General features: G+C 36.6%; 1 protein-coding gene across 1 annotated transcript in view; it reads right to left on the bottom strand.

The window, feature by feature from the left end:
• Nucleotides 1–20172, bottom strand: part of BIRC6 (baculoviral IAP repeat containing 6) — a 169147-nt gene that overhangs the window by 120756 nt on the left and 28219 nt on the right. The window contains exons 11-21 of the mRNA XM_034060268.1: nt 15658–15807; nt 12557–12782; nt 9422–9582; nt 6445–6576; nt 5374–5505; nt 4901–5079; nt 3577–3707; nt 2549–2710; nt 2310–2441; nt 1954–2051; nt 602–749 (exon numbers count right to left, since the gene is read on the bottom strand). Coding sequence (XP_033916159.1) covers nt 602–749; nt 1954–2051; nt 2310–2441; nt 2549–2710; nt 3577–3707; nt 4901–5079; nt 5374–5505; nt 6445–6576; nt 9422–9582; nt 12557–12782; nt 15658–15807 — 1651 coding nt within the window. The remainder of the gene's footprint in view (nt 1–601; nt 750–1953; nt 2052–2309; nt 2442–2548; nt 2711–3576; nt 3708–4900; nt 5080–5373; nt 5506–6444; nt 6577–9421; nt 9583–12556; nt 12783–15657; nt 15808–20172) is intronic.

The raw sequence follows: 20172 nt of genomic DNA, 5'->3' as shown, positions 1-20172 counted from the left end.
CTACAAAAGGCTGGAGCACCTCCCGTATGAAGACAGTCTGAGAAAGTTGGGGCTGTTCAGCCTGGAGAAGGCTGCGTGGAGACCTCATAGCAGCCTTCCAGTATCTGAAGGGGGCTTATAAGGATCCTGGGAAAAGACTTTTCATTAGAGACTGCAGTGGCGGGAAAAGGGGTAACGGGTTAGAACTTAAACAGGGGAAGTTTAGCTTGGATATAAGGAAGAAGTTCCCTACTGTGAGGGTGGTGAGGCATTGGAATGGGCTGCCCAAGGAAGTTGTGAATGCTCCATCCCTAGCAGTGCTCGAGGCAAGGCTGGACAGAGCCTCGGGTGATATGGTTTAGTGTGAGGTGTCCCTGCCCATGGCAGGGGGTTGGAACTAGATCTTAAGGTCCTTTCCAACCCTAACCATTCTATGATTCTAGTTCTTGAACTCTGCACAAATCAAAACTATTTTCTAGAACTGTAAAAATTAATGCTTGCTCAAGTAACATGGAAAAATCCTACTATTTTAAATGGCCAACATTTTTTTAGAAAAACAGAGGATGGCACTAGCTTCTATGCTCGTTTTTATTAAGATTACAACCACCACATTTCTTAGTACCTTGTTTGAAGTAATGCTTCCATAGGTGTTAGGCGATCCTGCAACTGTCGGGACACAGCAGTTAGTAATGATGCACAAGCTGTACTACATCCTGCCAAATCTTCATCCTTTACATAATTCAGCAAGACAAAATACCAATACACAGATCCTGCATTTAAAAAAAGAGAAAAAAAATTAATTCAAGGTGAAACATGATATGCATTTTCCACTCAGAAAGAATACACTGATGCATAAGCAATGAAGTACCTAATGGTTACTAAATCCAGACAAGGAAGCATTCTCCCCCTCCACTTTTCTTTTGAGATACTTCAATTTAGAATCATCCTCTAATCATTACTTTCCACAAGCACTTCAAATTCTCTTATCAACTAATTCATAATCGAAGAAAAAATGGTTTCCAAGAGACAGCTTTGCATATAGTTCTCTCTTTGCTTCTGCCCACTGATTCTACTAAGCTCAAGAATCTAAATGCTCTTGATACACTAAGGTGCTTAGGCCAGGGGTGCAAATTCCTCCAGAGCCAAGCCTTACTCTGTACTTTACTCTTTCTCTGGTTTTGGCTGCTGTCTCCTTATTCTGTATCTGCTGGAAGCACTATTTCCTTTACAAATCAGTTCTGAAAGCATAGTGCAGTGTTTCTATACAGAAACACAAACCCTGGCCTCCTCCTTCAACTCTCCCCAAGCATTCCAGACCCTCAGTAGCTGCATGATAAATGTTTCTATCTGGATGGCAGCACAACCAGCATTTTGGACTGCAAACTAATTTCCCTGCAAGACCCCTTGGTGATGCCAAACTAGATGCAGTTCAACAGCGTCATACTGTGAAAAACACAAAGCAGGTCTTGCCACCCCAAATATGAGTACTAATGTCATCTTTTCATTCTATCTGGCACTCAAAAGGCTTCAACAAGGTCCTAACATACCATTACTCTGCAGTGCAGATGAGGAAGGAATTTAATTAAAAATTTCTTTTTGGTGCAGAAGTAACAGAAATGGATTGCTGGATGGACATCATTCAGATAGCCAGGCTCCTTGGAATAAATCTTCTAATTTTCAGAAGTAACAGACAATCCTGACTCTCACAGAATGTGAGAGAATGTCAAGAGAATGTGTGGGTGCTGAACACCTTTCAGTGCCTTAGCACTCTGTCCTAACCTATTTAATTTGTTTAAAATTACATCGTCTACAAATGCATATTTCATATCTGGATACTATCTAGCAGACCACTCCATGAAGCAGTTGTTACTAATTGAATAATTATCTAATTCTTATTTCAAAAGACAACCCAACAAAATATGCCAAACAACGATGTACAGTGCATTTTTACGACAACAAACTTTGTATACATACCACCTGTTGCAGCAGCAGGCAAAAGAGGCATATTGTCAAGTAAAGCTTTTAGAAGAACTGATCCAAACCCCTGCTGACTTGGGTCACACCTGCCATTGCTACAAAGAACCACACAGACACTTTAGCATTTAATAAGTATGAGCAAATCTCGCCCATAATGTGAAGTTGAAACACTGATGTTCTTTGCAGTCATAGCCTAACATGTTTTTCCATAGCAGATCTTCCAGATCTTGTTGCTTTATAAATTTGATGGTAAACGATAACGAACACATATTTACAATTCAGACCTGCATGCAACCCTCCAAAATATACATAAAATATAAATATATAAAAATATCAAAACAATTAGCACTGACCTGATGCATAGTGCAAGAAATCGTGCACATTTGTGAGCTATGCTCCGCCCAGCTTCAAAGAAGCAAACACGTATTATATCAGAGACACATCTACGTGTTTTAGAAAGCAAGCTATCATTTCCTTCCTTTGAGCTGTAACAACAAGTTGCATATTTTAGAGAACCATATAAAACTTCATTTTTTTAAATAGAACTAATGCTGAGAAATAGCCATGCTATTTTAAACACAAGTTCTCTTACCTGCCAGGCCCATTTGAATACACCCCAGCCAGCCAACAAAGCGTGTCTAGTACAAGACTCTGAGCATGTTCTGTAGTCAGACCATCATCTGTCTTCTTACAAAGAGTGGTGAGCAGCTTCTCATGAAACTCTGAAAACTGTAACATGGCACACCGTTGAACTCTAGGGAGGAAGGGAAGGAAATGAGAAACAGAATTATCCAATATGGCCATTCTCCCATTAAAGTGGTCCTCCAGCTTAGTATCCTGTCTTAGGAGTGGCCAAAAAAAATGCCTATATGAGAGTAAAAGTAGTACATAAGCATATGTGATATCTCCCAACATTCTCAGTCTATTTTCTGCTCACAGAACTTCTGAGGTTAGTGTATATTTACTAACCTTCAAGGATTTTTTTTCTTCCTATTAACTTGTCTGGTAACTTCTAAACCTACACAAACTTTCACCATCTACAACACTCTTTGGCAACCACTTGCACATACCTCTCTGCAGCCTCTTTAAGATCATTACAAACAAATTAAATACTGTATTATCTGTATTTAGGTCTGCAGTACCAGTTCATAGAGACTTTAACCAGTTGTTGAGTAACAGTTTGTTAGTTACATTTGATTCTAAACTTTTTGACAAATACATTCTCTGCTGTAAGAAATAAGACAACATGGAAACAAAAAGGAAAGATGCTTTCTTAAAAAAAAAACAAAAACAAAAAGCCCAAACCAAATCAAATAAAAACCCAAGCACACACAAGAACCAAAACCGTGTCCAAATTATTTAGCTAATTCACCAAGAAAACATATATATATTTGTCTTTTCCAGTCAAGCAGATAATCACTCAACATACAATTTTATGCATGGTGTTATTCTACCAAACTGCATAGCACAGTGCTCTCAAACCCGCAATTTACAGGACTTTCCATAAGACATGTTTATGAAATAATTTGAAACTGTAGTTTGACCTGAGCTATCCTGAAGTGTTTAATGGTAGGTGTAATTAAAGCTAATATTTTTTAGAATTAAAAAATACCTACTAACCTTTCCTTTGACATGTAAGTTTTTTTAAATCTTCTAATTGTTACAGATACTTCTTGAAGTAAGTCACAGCCTCTCAGATTATCTGATTTTCTTGAAGAATTAGTGGCTTCAATTTTGCTAGATGGCTTTTCCTGGTTTTTTTAGAGAGGAAAAAAAATCATAAATCACACTAGTTTTGACTGCTTCATTTGTATACGTAGTTCAGAGAAATACTGTTGAGTAAAATCTCACCTCGGCTTGAGCAATGTAATAAAATAGACCACTTTTTATATAATCATAGAATAGTTAGGGTTGGAAAGGACCTTAAGATCACCTAGTTCCAAACCCCCCTCCCATGGGCAGGGACACCTCACACTAAACCATGTCACCCAAGGCTCTGTCCAGCCTGGGCTTGAACACTGCCAGGAATGGAGCATTCATAGCTTCCCTGGGCAACCAATCCAGTGCCTCACCACCCTCACAATAAAGAACTTCTTTATATCCAATCTAAACTTCCCCTGTTTAAGTTTAAACTAGTTGCCCCTTGTCCTGTCACTTCAGATACTGGAAGGCTGCTATGAGGTCTCCAAGCAACCTTCTCTTCTTCAGGCTGAAAAGGCCCAACTTTCTCAGCTTATCTTCATACAGGAGGTGCTCCAGTCCCTGATCATCCTCATAGCCTTCCTCTGGACTTGTTCCAACAGTTCCACGTCCTTTTTATGTTGAGGACACCAGAACTGCACACAATACTTCAAGTGAGGTCTCCCAGGAGCAGAGTAGAGGGGCAGGATCACCTCCTTCAACCTGCTGGTCACGCTCCTTTTGATGCAACCCAGGATACGGTTGGCTTTCTGGACTGTGAGCGCACACTGAAGTTGGCCCATGTTCATTTTCTCATCAACCAAATAATTGCCTTAATATAGATAATCACATTTAGCAATGCTCTGTAGTTTGTTATGTTTTAAACTTTCTAATAGTGTCTAAAAAATGTACATTGTATTACCTGATCTTACAACCATCAAGAGTAATATATACACACACAAATATAATGCTTTGTAGCAGGATGAGGTGTGTGCACTACTGAAAACACTCACACACCAGTTTCAAAATCAAGTGCTCAGAACGGGGAAGTGGCAGAGCAGAACTTTTCAGCTAAATTTGCACAGAGAAAACAACTTAAAAGATGCTGAACTCTTGATTCCTGAAGGTGTTAACACAGCGTTAACTCTTAAAAAAGAAATTTTAATGGATCTTAACTCTCCTAACAGCTGCTTCATTTTCAGATTCAATAAATCATACCATTTCTACAACTTTAACACAGGTGTCTTTCTTGGCCAGTCATTACCTTGCCTGCTGCTACTTTTGCCAATAGTGAAGCAAGGGAATGGCCCTTGTTAGTCTGAGGTTTGAGAGATGGTATCCTAACAACAGGTCTAATGCCACCATTGCAGATTTCTTCTGTTCCTCTATCATTCACTGCTTTAACATGAATTAAAAATGAGCGGTACTTGCCACCAGCCATGCCTAAAAGTGGGGAGAAAAAAAAAAAAAAGAGGGAAGGGGGGGAAAGAAAATTTACATAGTTTAATAGGGGCAAGTTGTAAACAGATTTAAAATTCACAGATACAGTGTAGAAGCAAAGCTCAGATACATTTATTCCAGTACTTGAGCATCAATGTGAAAAGTTAAGTCACTATTACGTTATAAAAGAAAATTTGGCAATGTGAAAACAAATACAAACCAAAGTCTGACAAGAAAAGTACACAATGCACTTTATTCACACATACTTCACATGAATAACAAAATAACATGGTTTACCTTTAACAAGCTTTGGACTTGTTAGAGTCAACATTCCAGCATGTCCTGATAGATCAAGTCCAGTAGCCAGCCATACTGGACCACAAAGTATATCTTCCTTGTGTTCCTCCAGAAATGGACACAATCTAAGACCTTAAAAAATATGGGTAATATGGACCTGAATTATTCATAATTGAGTCACAAAATCTGATCATTTGCATAGGTTAAAAATACACCATGTCAAACTCTGATCAATAAATATATGCAATGCAACACTGAAAAACTAACGATTACATGAGGTTCACTTTTAACCATTTCCAGTGAAATCAATAAAGGTAAATGACAGTTTTCAAAGCCTTTCCAGTTATATTATTAGGATAATATGTACATCGATTGGCTCATCAGAGCCACAAAATACAAAATGTGTAAAATAAGACTGTCGAAAGAACCAAGAAAAAGAATCATAGTTCTGGAACTGATTTACTCCACCTATCAATTTTTAGTCTCCAGATCTCACTCAGACCCAATGTGACTGCCTTTCAGAGTGTCTCTAACAGATTTTGTGGAAGAGTACTCGTTAAAAGGTTATAACAACAGGCACAGCAAGTGTTACGTGGCCAAAAGTCAGCATGACTACTCATGAATTCCCTACTAGCTGTTCATTGTTTTTGTTGGTTTACAGCAGCAATCTCTATCAAGTCCATGCACGCAAAGTAAAAAAATCTACTAAAACTAGCTAAGGTAAACAAGTAAAATACTGCTGGAACAGGGCAAGAGTTTAAATTCAAAAGGTGCTATATCAATCTATTTTCTTGTAAGTTCAAATAAATACTAATCTACTTTAAAGTACCAAAACTCTGCAGTAATTTGTTGTTTTGTGGGATTTATTGTTGGGTTTTTATGGGTGTGTCTGGGTTAAACTTTCAACTTCTACGGTAAACAGACCTGTGAGAGAGGCAACATACTGAAGAAGGCTGAGAAAATAGTTGTTTTAAATATCTGAGAATTTTTTGCAAGGAAACACCTGTGCATCATTAAAAAAAGAAAAAAGCAAGCTCATATTTTAAACAAAATGTAAGGAACAAAACTTACATTGTGGTTCTTCTACATCCATATACTGCATTTCTTCATTGAATTCAACCAGTCCTGGTTTTCCATTTCTTTCCACTTCAATATTATGAGCTGGAGATAGAGGAAACGTGATCTGCCTGTCTACTGCTGCTTCTAGAAATAAAAATATTAGCAAGGTATCATAAACATTACTTAAGGCTCACAGAAAACAGAAGCAGTAGTTTTTATAGAAAATTTATCAGCTTCCTGCCCACGACACTGTTTCTAATACAAGAACCACAAATACACAAACGCCTCTTTTTCATACCACGATTGCAACTCAAGTTGAAGCAAACAGTTAAAATATTTCTTCAAATGACCTGTAAACAGCCTGCTTTGCACATATTATTTTCTCCTAATAATCAACTCCAGATTACTCCAAAGTTATTAGATTCTGGTATTGAAAGTTTGATAATTTAAACTACAAATAACTGGATTGCTCCTACTGAATGCACATCAGACGTTATTTTGTTAATACTTAAGCACAGCTTTTCTTTCAATTCAATGGTTTTCATCAATCATAGACAAAGAGGACATGCAAGCAAAGAAACAACCAGCATATACAGTGAATTAACTGCCAGATCAAAAACATTGAAGAAATTGGAAGAATTATGCCTCTGGCCTTCCCATTATTACACACTACATATTTAGCTGGTTCCAGGGTTCCTGTCATACAAAAAAAAATTGACTAAATAAACTTTCCCCTACACATCTTCCTTAGATCTCATTATCTTCAAATTTCAGTTTCTTTCTTCCTCCTTGGAAGGAGAGATGGGAACGGGGGGTTTTAGCTGAATTTCACTCTGAAGATTTTATGTATTTTCAAGAGCCACCAAACAATCCTGAATATTACATATACCTAGGATTGGAAGATTTTGGTTAATATGCAGTACAGATATAAATTACCTAGGTTTGTCTTCCCCTATAATGAAACCATTAGTGCCCTATTGCTGCATTCAGCGTTGCATAGAAAAAAAGACAAGTGTCATTAAGGTATTTTTCCAAAACCCATGAAATTGAAAAAGGGTAGGCAACAACTAAAATGCAGTAACACTTGAGAAGACACTGGTTAGTTGTGGCTCCCCAATCCTACAGACTCCAACAGAAGAAGATCATACCAAGATTGCCTTGCAGGCACTCTCACCTCTCTCACTCCCTTCCATACTGCCTGTGTACACCTTGTCCCTCCCCATCACGTCTTCTCCACCTTATCCATAACAGGGAAAAGCAAATTCTGCTACACTGCATGTAAGAAAGTGAAATGTCACTTTCTGGAAGATCTCTGTCATATTATGATCTGTATTCTGTACTGTAAAGCATCCACAAAAAGCGATCTATTTCACAGCCAAATTAAATATCTTCAAAGAATTATCAACTCATGGAACTGTTTCCTGAGAAATATTTAATACAGAAACATTAAGGAAAAAAGTGTAGCTTTCCTTCTACTGTTTTGTTCCACAGTTGAAGATTTTCAGAGTAATTCTGACATTCAGATCTGCAAATGAATTCTAAAATTCACGCTGAAAACAAAGCAGGTTCTGTTCAGAAAAGCAACATGGAATATCTGTCCTGTTTTTCTCTTTGACAGAAAAAAATTCTGCTGCATGTTAAAAATTTAGTTTTTCTTCAAGTGTTAACCAAAGGAAGAACCTGCAAGAACACCTATTGACTACTGTCCTGCAGTCACAGCTAGCACTTCAGTTAAAACACTTAAAATATCTTGTATCCTACACGAATACACATTTCTCCAAGAATATTACTATGCAACAATAATTTATTCTCAGATAACTACCAGTTTAATGGATTTCTTCAGGAAGCATCTCCAGCACAGTTTTTTTTCTTGTTAAACACTGGGGGATACCAGGAGTGAGTTGTATGAAAGCATGTCAATGACCTTTGGTATGCCTGTATTCCTTTTCAAAATTTAGAACACTGTTACTATTTTTTAGCTGGAATGCTCTTATTTAGCATTAATAAAACAGAAAATGAAAAAGAGCTTTTATAATCACATTTTCTGTTCTCTTCTCCCCAACACATTTTATATCCAGCCACCAATTTAATAAGATGTGACAGCAAGATTCCTCTGAAAAACTGGTTTCCTAGAAGGTTTTCAGAAAGAGGTGTCCAGATAAAGACAAGCAATTAATGTCTCAATAAAAGGAAGAGCTGCATGTAAGACCTTCCATCCCTGGCAGACAGGGCAGCAGGACACGCAATGAACACTCACCACAGGAAAATCCCAATAGAGGCACAAATAATTCCACATCAAAGTGACTTGTCAATTTATGTTACCCCCTCACAGGTTCTCTGCGAGCTAGTAAGATGCAGAGATCTTACTTGGGAAGACTCCTAGCTGGATCTAGGCAAAAGCGTCCATAACTTTGGTCTACCCTGTCAAAACTGCAAAGAACAAAAGGTAAAATCATACTGCAGCTTCTGCATAGCTTACTTAAGGAGCCAAATGATGACAGAATTCCCAAGTAAGTCAGTTATTATTCTTGTGCTGTGAAAAAAACACTTGCTGTTTTCTCTCATGCATCCAAGAGGCACTGACAAATAACTTCCTTCTGTGATTTGGAATAATTTATTATATTTCTAAATATATCAAGAACTTTAAAACGCACCATTTGTTTCATCAGTCAATCTCTAGGATGGTTTACAATTATTTAATGACTTGAGGATTCAAGCAGTACAGAACAATAATTCAGTTCAACCTTTTTGAGCTACGTATCTTTTTGTGTAAAATTCACAATTTTGAAACTGTTTACCTGGTTTGCTTCCCCAATTTACCTTCAAACACAGTAAGTGAAAACAGACCATGATGCTGAGCAGAAGAATAAAATGGAAACAAGTAAAACCAAATATATACACAATTCTAAGCAATTCTTCTAATACATATCACAGAGAATAATAAGCTTAAGAAAAGAAATAATCTGAACTATACCAAGTTCCTGCTTACCATTGACTTTCCCTAAGCCTGGAGCTTTATTTTTCAATAAAGTCACTTGAATCTGGGGAATGTTTGTGATGTTTGAATTCAAAACAAATTTGAAGTCCACATGTCCAACCATACAGGCTTTTGGCAGAACAAGTTCAAAGACATGCTCATCCCAGCTGTTGCTGTCAGGAAAAAAAGAAGACAGTGACCCAGTGTTAAGAGAAAATTCAGATCAAGCAAGCAGCATTACCCAGTGCATTCTCCATCTGTGCATGCTTTCTTTAACAAGAGGAAAAAAAAACACCTTATACTGCATTGGTTGACGTCCACATGAATTCCTGAAGTAGAAGTCTTTCAAGCTGCTGTTACCCACATTCATTTTGTAAAAAACATGTTAAAAGCTAACTGATAAGAGAAAGCAAATCAACATTTGGATAAAAGTAGCAATGAAAAGGTTCCCTATTACCCTCACTGCAGTTCTGTTACCATAAAACTATAAATACCAGCAGTTACTCTTTTCCTGGAATGATGCCCCAAAGGAAGTTTTAAGTATCTCTCAATAGGCATGTATGGAATAATGATCCTCCATGAAGGTCTCATATTAATCCAACAGTAAAGAGATCTTTAATACTTGTTATAACTGTGGCAATGAACGTCACAATCTAATTCTGTGAAGAATGAAAAACTCCCCTTTAAGCAGCTTTTTAATTTCTCATAGTTCTGTTTAAGTGCATTAACTTTATTTGTGAAGTTTCAAATAAGAAAAAAAAATTTGCTTCCTTAATGTTTTCACATTTTAGCATATCCATCCTCTGACTTTTCTCTGATACTCTAAGGCAAGTTCTTTCAGCAGCTTTTATCACCTTTGAAACCATTCTACAGCACCTTTTTAAAGAAGACTACACAATCAAGACCATGTTCTAAATGCAAATACACCATCATTCTCACAACTACAAAATATCTCTAACACACTTCTTTATTCCTTTTCTAGAAGATCTCATAAATGTTTGATCTTCCACTACAACTGACCTTTGAGCTGCAGACCCACTCCAAGTTTAAATACCACAAGCAGATCAGTACCTAGCTCCTCTTTCTTTCATGTATTTTCAAGTATGTCTGCATTAGGTGAAAACAGAAAATATTTCCTATCTAAATTTGAGAAAACACAGAAACTCAGATGTTACTGTTTTATCAAAGCACATTAGGAATTCACATACTTTTATTTTTTTAAACAGGATTAATCCAATTTAGCATTTCAATGAAATTACCACTGAAGGGGAAATACGGATATTTTAGGTAATTCACAAGTTAAACCAGACTCTGCTCTTCTGTTTTCTTAGTTACACATCTATTTTAAAATAAAGAAACAGGATTGAAAGAGTGCAAGTGTAATATAAAGCCATTCCCTAAAATACATTTACAGGATTATCCCCTATCTATTTGAGAAACAAAACAATTATCATATCAAATTGCATTACTCATCCATCTAACCCTGTAATCTCACATCTTGATAGGAATCAGTATGAGACACTCAGGAGATAAAAGGAACTTTAGAATAAGGACCAAAAAAAAAAAATCCAGAAATCAAAGTTTCTTCCCAGACAACTTTCAATGAAGAGCTTATGCTGCTCTCAGTCTTAAGATTGTATTTTCTACTCTGTGAACAAAAGGGCTGTAATTTAATCATTTTCATCATGAGTCACTTAGCAGCTGTCAAAGATTTCCAGTACTAAATCAAAACTTGTAACTTTACCTCTTTACATTACTGTTTTAATCGCAGCAGGCATAATTCTTTTCCTCTAATAAAACCAATACTCATATCCTAATGTTCAACCTATCATCTTCCAATTAACAGCTAGTACTTGTTTGCTTCCTTATATATTCCTATTGGTAGCTTTTTATTTTTCAACTGTTACTGAACACACTGGATAATCAGTAGTTTGAACTGGAAGTTATTTTGCAAAGAACCACCTCCTTTCCACTTGTTAGAGTATTTTACTTACACAAAGAGAAAAATTTTAAAGTCTACAATGCATCACAAGTCTTTAACCACAGCTTATGACCATTTAATTAAAGGAACTTCAGCTCATGTTGAGGTGTCAGCCACAGAAATACCTGCAACTATTACCTTCTGGACCCATTTTCTCACCTGGAACAATTTGTTCACACATACTATACACGACGTCTAGCTCCCCTACAATCCTTTGGCTATTTCACTATTTACACAGTATGGACACTCAGATTATGTATTTCTACCCAAATCTTGTACATCAGTGGTACAGATAGGTGACAGCCTGACCCAAAAGATCTTGTAGTGTTGTATTACCTGAGTCCCTTGATAAAACACAAAACACAGCTTCTACCTCTATTCTGTTTCTCTGAGCACTTTTCCAAAAAACTATGCAAAGCTATTTCAGGTACATTTTTAAACAACTCTTCAAGACCACAACACTGCTATTCCAGTTTTTAGGTTCTAGTTTTAGTCTTTAGTCTAGAGGAATTCCAAGTTCTAAAGTTACGTGCAAAAAACTAAGCAGCACTACCCATACCATGTCAGTGCAGTTCATTTCAATGAAAATATTGGTTAAATTTTAGCACAGCCACGGCTATATAATGGCTTAAGTAAATGACTCTTGTATAAAGATTTAACTTGACATGAACAGAAGTAAATCCAGATTCTATCTTCACATTTTTAAATAAATTACAATACAATTTAATTTATGACAGCTCATTAGTCACACTGGCACCTGCAGCTTTAATTTTCCCATTTGAAAAAAAAAAAGTACTAAAAATCTGTGTATGCATAAGAGGGGTGAATCAGACTTTTATAGAAACAATTAAGAATATTTGTAATTCTGACAAATGTGCTTGTCCAATTATATAATGAAATGGCAACATTTGGCAAACAAAAATAGACAAGTTGAAAACTTGATTTTTCAATCTGCCTCAAGGTTCACTAAGACAATTCTGGCAATCTCACAAAGACCTTTAACACAAACTACCAAAGAGGGATTACTATCTGAAATTAAAGTACAAGTTCTTAAACTTACACACTATTTTAAAACAATTACATTGCATGAAATATGTGCTTAAATCCACTGTATAAACTACTCACACAATACTCATATGATTCTTTCTGCATCGCTACCTACCCACCTGTCTGTCTGGAGCTTCCAAGTTCGAGTATGCTGAGCTGCATCCCCATGGTGCTGCTGGTGTAAGTGCTGAGGATGTCGCCTTTGCTGCTGCTCTTGCTGGACCTCTACCCAACAGGGAGGGACTGTGGCTGAAAACCGTGGTGTCAAGGTCTCAAAACGGGTCAGTTCCACCAGGGATGTCAATGTTTCAAGAGAAAATGGCTGGTCCACCAAAAGATCAACTCCTGAGTAATTACAGAACATATATTAATTACTGCACAGATACTTTGCCCAGAACATCCTATAGTTTTGAAACATAACCAAAGTTATATGGGTAAATTTAACTACATAGTACATGAAGTTTCTAAAATAATGAAGAAAAAAAAACCCAAACCCAAACAATTAAAACCCCCACCCCAATAACAAAAATACCCAAACAAACAAAATAACCTAACAACAAAAAAAAAACCCAGACACAAGCCACTAAGTGACTCCAGTCTGGAAGCCAGCATCCTTTGAAGGCAGCTCATTTGGAATAAATTTTGAGAGCTCTGAGCATGCTGAACGGGATTCAACCACAAGCATCAGGAAAAAGTAATTAGCCAGCTACACTTTGATGATGTAAAGCTGATTAAAACATTCTTTTAAACACCTGTACTGACTCAGATTAAAAAAAAAAAAATAAAAAATTAAAGTTTTATATTTCTTGAAAACAGACGTGGAATTACTATGCAATTTTAAACAGTGATAAAAATGTTACAACATCGCTTTGGCACCTGCTTATCAATATATACTTGTTTATGGTGAGTTACTAGAATGATTTGGAAGGCTCCCTGTTTAGCTTAAAAGAGGGGTAAGTGAAAAACAAACATGTTTTATATAAGGCACTTGAAAGACACTAGACCTAGACAGGTATTTTGTCTTCTTATATATTCAAGTCTTGTCCTGAGGAAACAAGGATATTAATTGAAGGAGTACTCAAGATTAAAATATCACAGGGAGACAAACTCCCACAGAAATGTTACAAAAGAACTCTAAAAATATTCAGGTGTCCTCAGACAAAAAACATTGAAAACTTGACGGAAAATAACAATGCACAATGTTAATCTTACTGTATTTTGAGTATTTTTCTCTTAAAAATGTATTCTGGAAAAAAAAATCTTTTACTTGTGAAGAAACGATGGATATCAAAAGCAGCAGGTTTGCCACCTGATTACTACTTGTCACCATCCAGGGAGCAAAGAAGATTACATCCTTCAGCTTGAGAGCAGGCAACAAGGCACATGCAATTCCTCCCCAGAAAGTGGAGGAGTTCCATATGAGATACCCGGAGTCAGGCAAAAAATTCAGCCTCCTTGCAACACCTATGATTTTGACTTTTTAGTCCAGAAGACAGGAAAATGCTGAAGAGATTAGAAATGTGAAATTATTTAGAAATTTAATTTCAGTAATATAGCAAACACCTTTATTTTTTTACTGCCAAATATGAGCCTCATTACCTAGATGACACTGCAATGATAAGTGAGATCATAGCTTTAAGTGTGCAACAATTCTACCTTTGAGTAGACTGTATTTTTTCTGCTTCATCCTCCCCCCAATAGAAACAATTACAACTGTGGAGTATTCAGAGCAATAATATGTAACATGGTATCAACCCTAAAATTGAAAAATTAAGGAGCTAAGAGCACACAAAAGTTACTTCGAACCTTTTGCAAAATTACACTGGTTTTGTTATATTGGAATAGTGAGTTATGAAGAGCTGATTCTAGTCCTAATGGCAAACTTGAACAAAGGTTTTAAACTGTTCAGGAAAATTAACAGCCTTTTTCAATTTGTTTATAAAAAAAAGCATAATTTTAGATCCCTTCACCACAAAAATCCCTCCACTCCTTAAAAGGGAAATATTAATTTTAACCTAATCTAAGATTTACAACTCCGTACACTTGAAGTATTTTCTTCTACTACAATACATCTCAAAATGTATCCAAGTTGTAAATTCTATTTTCTAGCCTGCATTTAAGAAATGCATTCCAGAATGCCAACAACAGAAAAAAAAAAAACCCCACACAAACAGCCACAATATATATGAAGAATATATGAACAAAAGCTTGTGCTTGTTACTGTGGTTTCTCTACTGACCACAGCATCTTTTAGCTACAGTTTCAGAGAACAACAAAGTGATTTCACAAAAACACTCCCCTGCTGCTTGCCATCAGCTGTGAACAAGATATATAGATCAAGACTTGATGCTCAGTCAGATCTGCCTAGGAGTTCACTTCCTGAAACAGAAAGCTTTCTGCTGAGCTATGTCTCTGTCTGAAAAACATGTTAGGAAAAAGTTGAAGAAAATGTTTTTTTTTCTCCTGGTCGGGACTTGATTAAAAGAGGAGCAACACTGATGTTACAAACATTGATAGCTATGTCTGCTCACAACCAATACACATTCTGACAGCTGCATTATACAGAAAATGTTTGCACAGTTCTAGCCATGATTTGCACATTCTATGCTAAGAGTCCAGGATTAATGACTTCAGTATCTTTAACCCAGATAGCTCAGACTAAGCACTATGCAACCAGCATTTGGTTTCAGCTCTTTTCCCCAGCCCTCTCATTTTAGCACTTGCTTCCTATGACTATTAACCTTCTCTCAAAGCTTTTAGTGGCTCAGTTTGATGTCACAGCAAAACAGTACTCAATCTATCTGATCATTACTATGCATCAAACTTGGAAATCATTATAGACCAAGATCAAGGAATACTACATTCTCTGAAATCTCTAACCACTTAAAGGAGGACCTGCAGCTAGTAGGCAATCTAAAGGTACAACTACTTTTGAAGTCTATACATAAGTAAATCCCTTCCTTGTTCCAGTAAGCCATAATCAAGCTATACCGAAGGTGGTGGTTTTCTTTTGGTTTGGGTTTTGTTTTAAACTTAGGAACTGCTAAAATGTTATGTTTGTACATAGCCAGTGATAGACATACAGCAACTACAGAACTGGGGGCAGCAAAAAAGTATAAAGCAGCATGCAATCAAATAACTCAGAATCATCTTAAAATGCAACTTCCAAAAATTTCAAAAACATTTTTACTTCTGATACACCTAAACATGTGCAATTTACCTGTAATGCCTGGACTTGAAGGATTAGATAAGGGCTTGGTGCCTTCTGAGGACTGTTCTATGCTTTTAGAAAGGGATCCATCTACAAGTATATCAGCTTCATCTATGTCATCACAGGTTCCTCCAATCTGAAGGAAATGAAGTTCTCCACCTAAAATCATCACAGACAACAGAAGAAGAAAGTTTAGACATGCATACAGTAATACTTACCTCACAAAACAGCTTTTGCAGCTAGAAGTGTTCAACAACTATGACCTGCAATGTAGTAATGCAGGACCTGAAATCAGTAAGATTATACAGGAATACTAGTTTTGCTTTACTATTGCATTTTTTTTCAGGGTAAATGCACGACAGAACTACAAAAATGCTGACTGCAGTTCTGAACAGCATGAAAGAAAACAAAAACTGAGAGGGAGAGGGGATTAAAGGGTATTTAATTAAGGAAACCTCAGCAGAAACCAAAAATCATAACCATTCCAATCACTTCCCATAACATCAACTGCTGGCCTACACTACTTCATTTGTAAAATTGCATAAATTTCCTTTTAAAGTTCAATATTTGAGAACTGAAAAATCACTTTCCCTCTTTAACTCTCGTAACTAAGGGGCCATTCATATTATTTCATGGAGCTTGGAATTACAACACAGATCAGGGCAACAGCCAAAAGAGCAAGTCCAAAATTTGCTAAGGACACAATGTTTTGATGGAAGCTGGAATGATGGACCTCATTCAAGGAGGTTGCCCATTAGTCACCACTAGAGATATACATAGATGAATTCTGTCATTTACAGAGAAGTCACCAAGAAGGAATGTTCAATTTTACATAAGCCTGGGGGAAGGACTATTCACAGTTTTAGAAGCTACAAAAATCCTACTCAGTAGGATTTAAATAGAAAAGAAAATCCTAGGGTAGACCTTCCATAGCTCTTACTGAAAATTGACTACAGACTGTCCTTCAGCATCTGAATACCATTATGACAAGCCCTGTTATGCAAATTCCCAGAGTTATCTGGAACGAAGTTGAGATAATACACCTAATAATAAGCCAAGATAAAAGCATAATCAGGAAGTACATGTTCTGCACTGTGAGGGGCGAGTAGAGCAAAACAGTGATAGAGAGACACAGAGAGGCAGAATGATCATGTGAGAGGCACAGAAGACATGCAAAAGGCACAGAGAGAGCTGGTACAGGGTTTTTTTCTGTTTCTCAGTATGAAAGGCCTGACAACAAATGGCTTAATAAAGGAGCCAGGAAAAATAAAACCAGAATAAAAAGAGGAAAATGGTAGTTTAAATGACCAAAACGGACAAGATCTGTGCACTGTAGGAAAACCCACGAAAGGTCTGGGCAATGCTGCATGAAAGCAGAGCTCTCAGCACCTGAATGAACAGGAGATTTCCTCACTACCTCTATTTTTCCTTTTACTTTTATCTTACGGAAACAGCTATTTCACTAAGCCATTTGTTGGCAAGGCCCTTCTCACTGAGATCTGGTAAAAAGCCTCTACCACATCTCTCTCCACCTCAGGTCACCCAACTCTGGTACAGAACAACAAATTCCAAGAACGGAAGGGAAAAAAACCCTAGTTCTAGCAAATAACAATGAGTTTCTGAGATTAAACCACTCAAAAATGAGCAATTTTCCTTAAAGAGAATTAGGCACACATTAGAAAAAAACAGACCTTGACAGCTTCAGCTGGTAATAAGCCAAACCTCAGTTTGTTTGCTGTTCTGTTTACTGTCCAAAATCAATGATCAGAATAATCTCAACAATCAAAACCAGATAAACTCCTGTACATAAATAAAGTACATCCTCATGCCATGGAAGTTCAACACCCTGAATTGCATGATCTGCCATTTTATGGCTCTCAGCAGGAAAAATTCTGAAGAACTTCAGAAAGCTATGGATTTTCCTAAGGGAAAGTTATGCTAAGGTCTCACTTATTCTGTAAATGGTTGTGTAGAGATTGCTTTTAACAAAACAAAACTTTAGTCCTCAAACCAGATTTCTGAGTTTCTGTCAATAATTAACAGCAGTGGAAGCCATCCTTACCATTCATTATTCCTATACTACAAGAGGAAGAGAGTCACAATCCCTGCATTCCTGAAATATTCCACCACTTTTCCAAGAATAATTCTATGCTCAACTTGACATATCCCACTTCCTCATACCTGTTTTAGAAAAAGCTTCTGTAAATAAGTTTATTATGATCTTCAGTTAACAAGTATTAGCCTCTACAATTCTTAGTGCTTTTGCACACCTTCCAGACCCCTGCAGGGGGCTCTGCTTCTGTATCACAAAGGAGGCATTTGCTCTCATAGAACACCCAAAGGTGACCTTCTGATGACACATACTTGAGAAGTTGTCACAAAGATACCATAATTCCTATAGCCAAGTGCCAGGAAAAAAAAAAATCAAAATACCTGTGCAAAAGTCAAGGCTGCTTTTGGTTTGGTTGGTTGGGTTTTTTTTACTTCATTTTTGTTTTCTGCTGGTGTTGCTACTGGCTCATGTTCTGCACTACTAGGCTGGAACAGTGATTCATGTTTGACAAGTGCGGCTCTGGAAATTTATTGCATCCAAACCAAACTGTATCTGGTTCTCTTAAGCACCAGATAACAGGCTTTCGGTATCACCAAAAGAGCACCCTACACCTGTAATCCTATTCAAAATAAATACCTGTAATCTACTGCATAGCTGACACCTAAAAGTAACATTTTGAAATGGGAAAAGAATAATTATTCACAACTCACAAACACAGATGATGTCTAATGCAGGTCTAAACCACAGTTACATAAAAACACTCAAAACCTGAAACACCCATTCACACAGATGTTTCTTTTCAGCTATACCTTATAGGCAGCTATAGGAAAAAACGATACAATCAACACATGAAAATAATATGCCAACAAGATATATATGATTTCTGTCAACAGCAGGAAAAGACTGTTCTACATCTAAAACTTTCAGACATGAAAGTACCTCTTCACCTACTCCCATCATCCAAGCAAGTAAACAGGAAAGAATATATAATGCTCAGCTTATATTCTGGAATAGTTTTCCAAGATCCAAGCATTTCCAGAGCATGCATGTTCCATATTTTATACTTAACATTTTCACTTTTGTCTTTCCACTAGGAGATACTTGCTGGAAGGATTAACTTCACATGCACCAGTGAATACAACTATTCTACTTTCAACACATATCTTCCTAACGTTGTTAGACTATAGGCACTATCCCATACGTGGTAGTAAATATAGAGGAGCAAAGACCTCAAAGTCATTTTGCAAGAAGCCCAAGAAAACTGCATGGGGTGGGGGGAAGGGGAAACAAGAACAAGAAAAAAAAAACACAAGAAAAGAGAAAAATCTCTAGCCATTTATCTGCTAAGTGAGCAATTTTACCCCCTTACAGCAGAAAGAGCAGTGGGACTGTGTTCTTTGCATTGTGTGAGATTAGGCAAAACCTATTCCTTACATCAAGTTATTAAAACGTGCAATAACACATAGGAGAAAAAGTTATATTAATAGTTCAGCTTTTTTATTTGCTTTTGCTTTCAGTATTCCTGAATCTTATGCAGTACAGTTATTTATAAACCTTAATTATCAAGTAATTCTTTACAAAGCTTTGTGTTTTGGCATAAATGCTAGGAGTCTGAGGCTTCAGATGTATCTAGCATCAGACTCTGAAATCCTGACTTGTAATGTATTTTTATGGACATAAATACTTAATCCCTTAATATTTATGATGGCTCAAAAGTAAGAAAAATTATACTAGGACAAGTGACTAAGCTGTTAAAAGAAGAAAATAAAAGCTTCTAAAGACGTTTTAACAATGAAAATAATGAAGTTAATTCTAGTTTGGTTGCAGAGCAGAAAATCAAGTTCCAAACAGAGGTGCAGTGGTTGTAAGTAAAAGATAATCAATGGATTAAAAAAACAAAAAAGGTATCAAAGTACTATATTAAAAAGAGGAAGCTTGAGGGCAGAGGAATACCTGTGACACATAGATAGGACTACAGAAATAAGGAACCAAAATCACCTCAAAGGCAGCAACAACAAAAGAAGTCACTGCAAAGCTATTTATAAATTACTAGATGGACATTAGAACACCCTCAGAGGGAACAAAACACAGAGCTATTTGCTGAAAAAGCATAATGATGTGTTTCTCTATTATGAGGAAGATGAAGTGCTCTCCAGTTGGTAACAGAGGTGGTGGTTATCTAGTTAAGAGTAGGTTTTTTGTTAGAAATCCTATAAACACAGAATAAATGCTCCCAGCTCAACAGACCTGCACAACTTGCACTCAAGTTCCCAAAACAGGTTTAGATAATACCAAATGCTATAAGAATATAATTACCATACATGCTAACACTGGATGGCAAAGTACCTGCACAGTAACAAGAAGCCCTTTAACTATTAATCTTAAACCACAAGAAGAAGAGAATAAATTTGCTGTAAGGAAGAAATGAATTACAGTACAATTCTGTAGGAAAAAAAACAAACAAAAAAACC

Source organism: Melopsittacus undulatus, chromosome 3, assembly GCF_012275295.1.
Source record: "Melopsittacus undulatus isolate bMelUnd1 chromosome 3, bMelUnd1.mat.Z, whole genome shotgun sequence".
NCBI classification, from domain to species: domain Eukaryota; kingdom Metazoa; phylum Chordata; class Aves; order Psittaciformes; family Psittaculidae; genus Melopsittacus; species Melopsittacus undulatus.
This window is presented reverse-complemented; position numbering and strand designations above follow the sequence as displayed.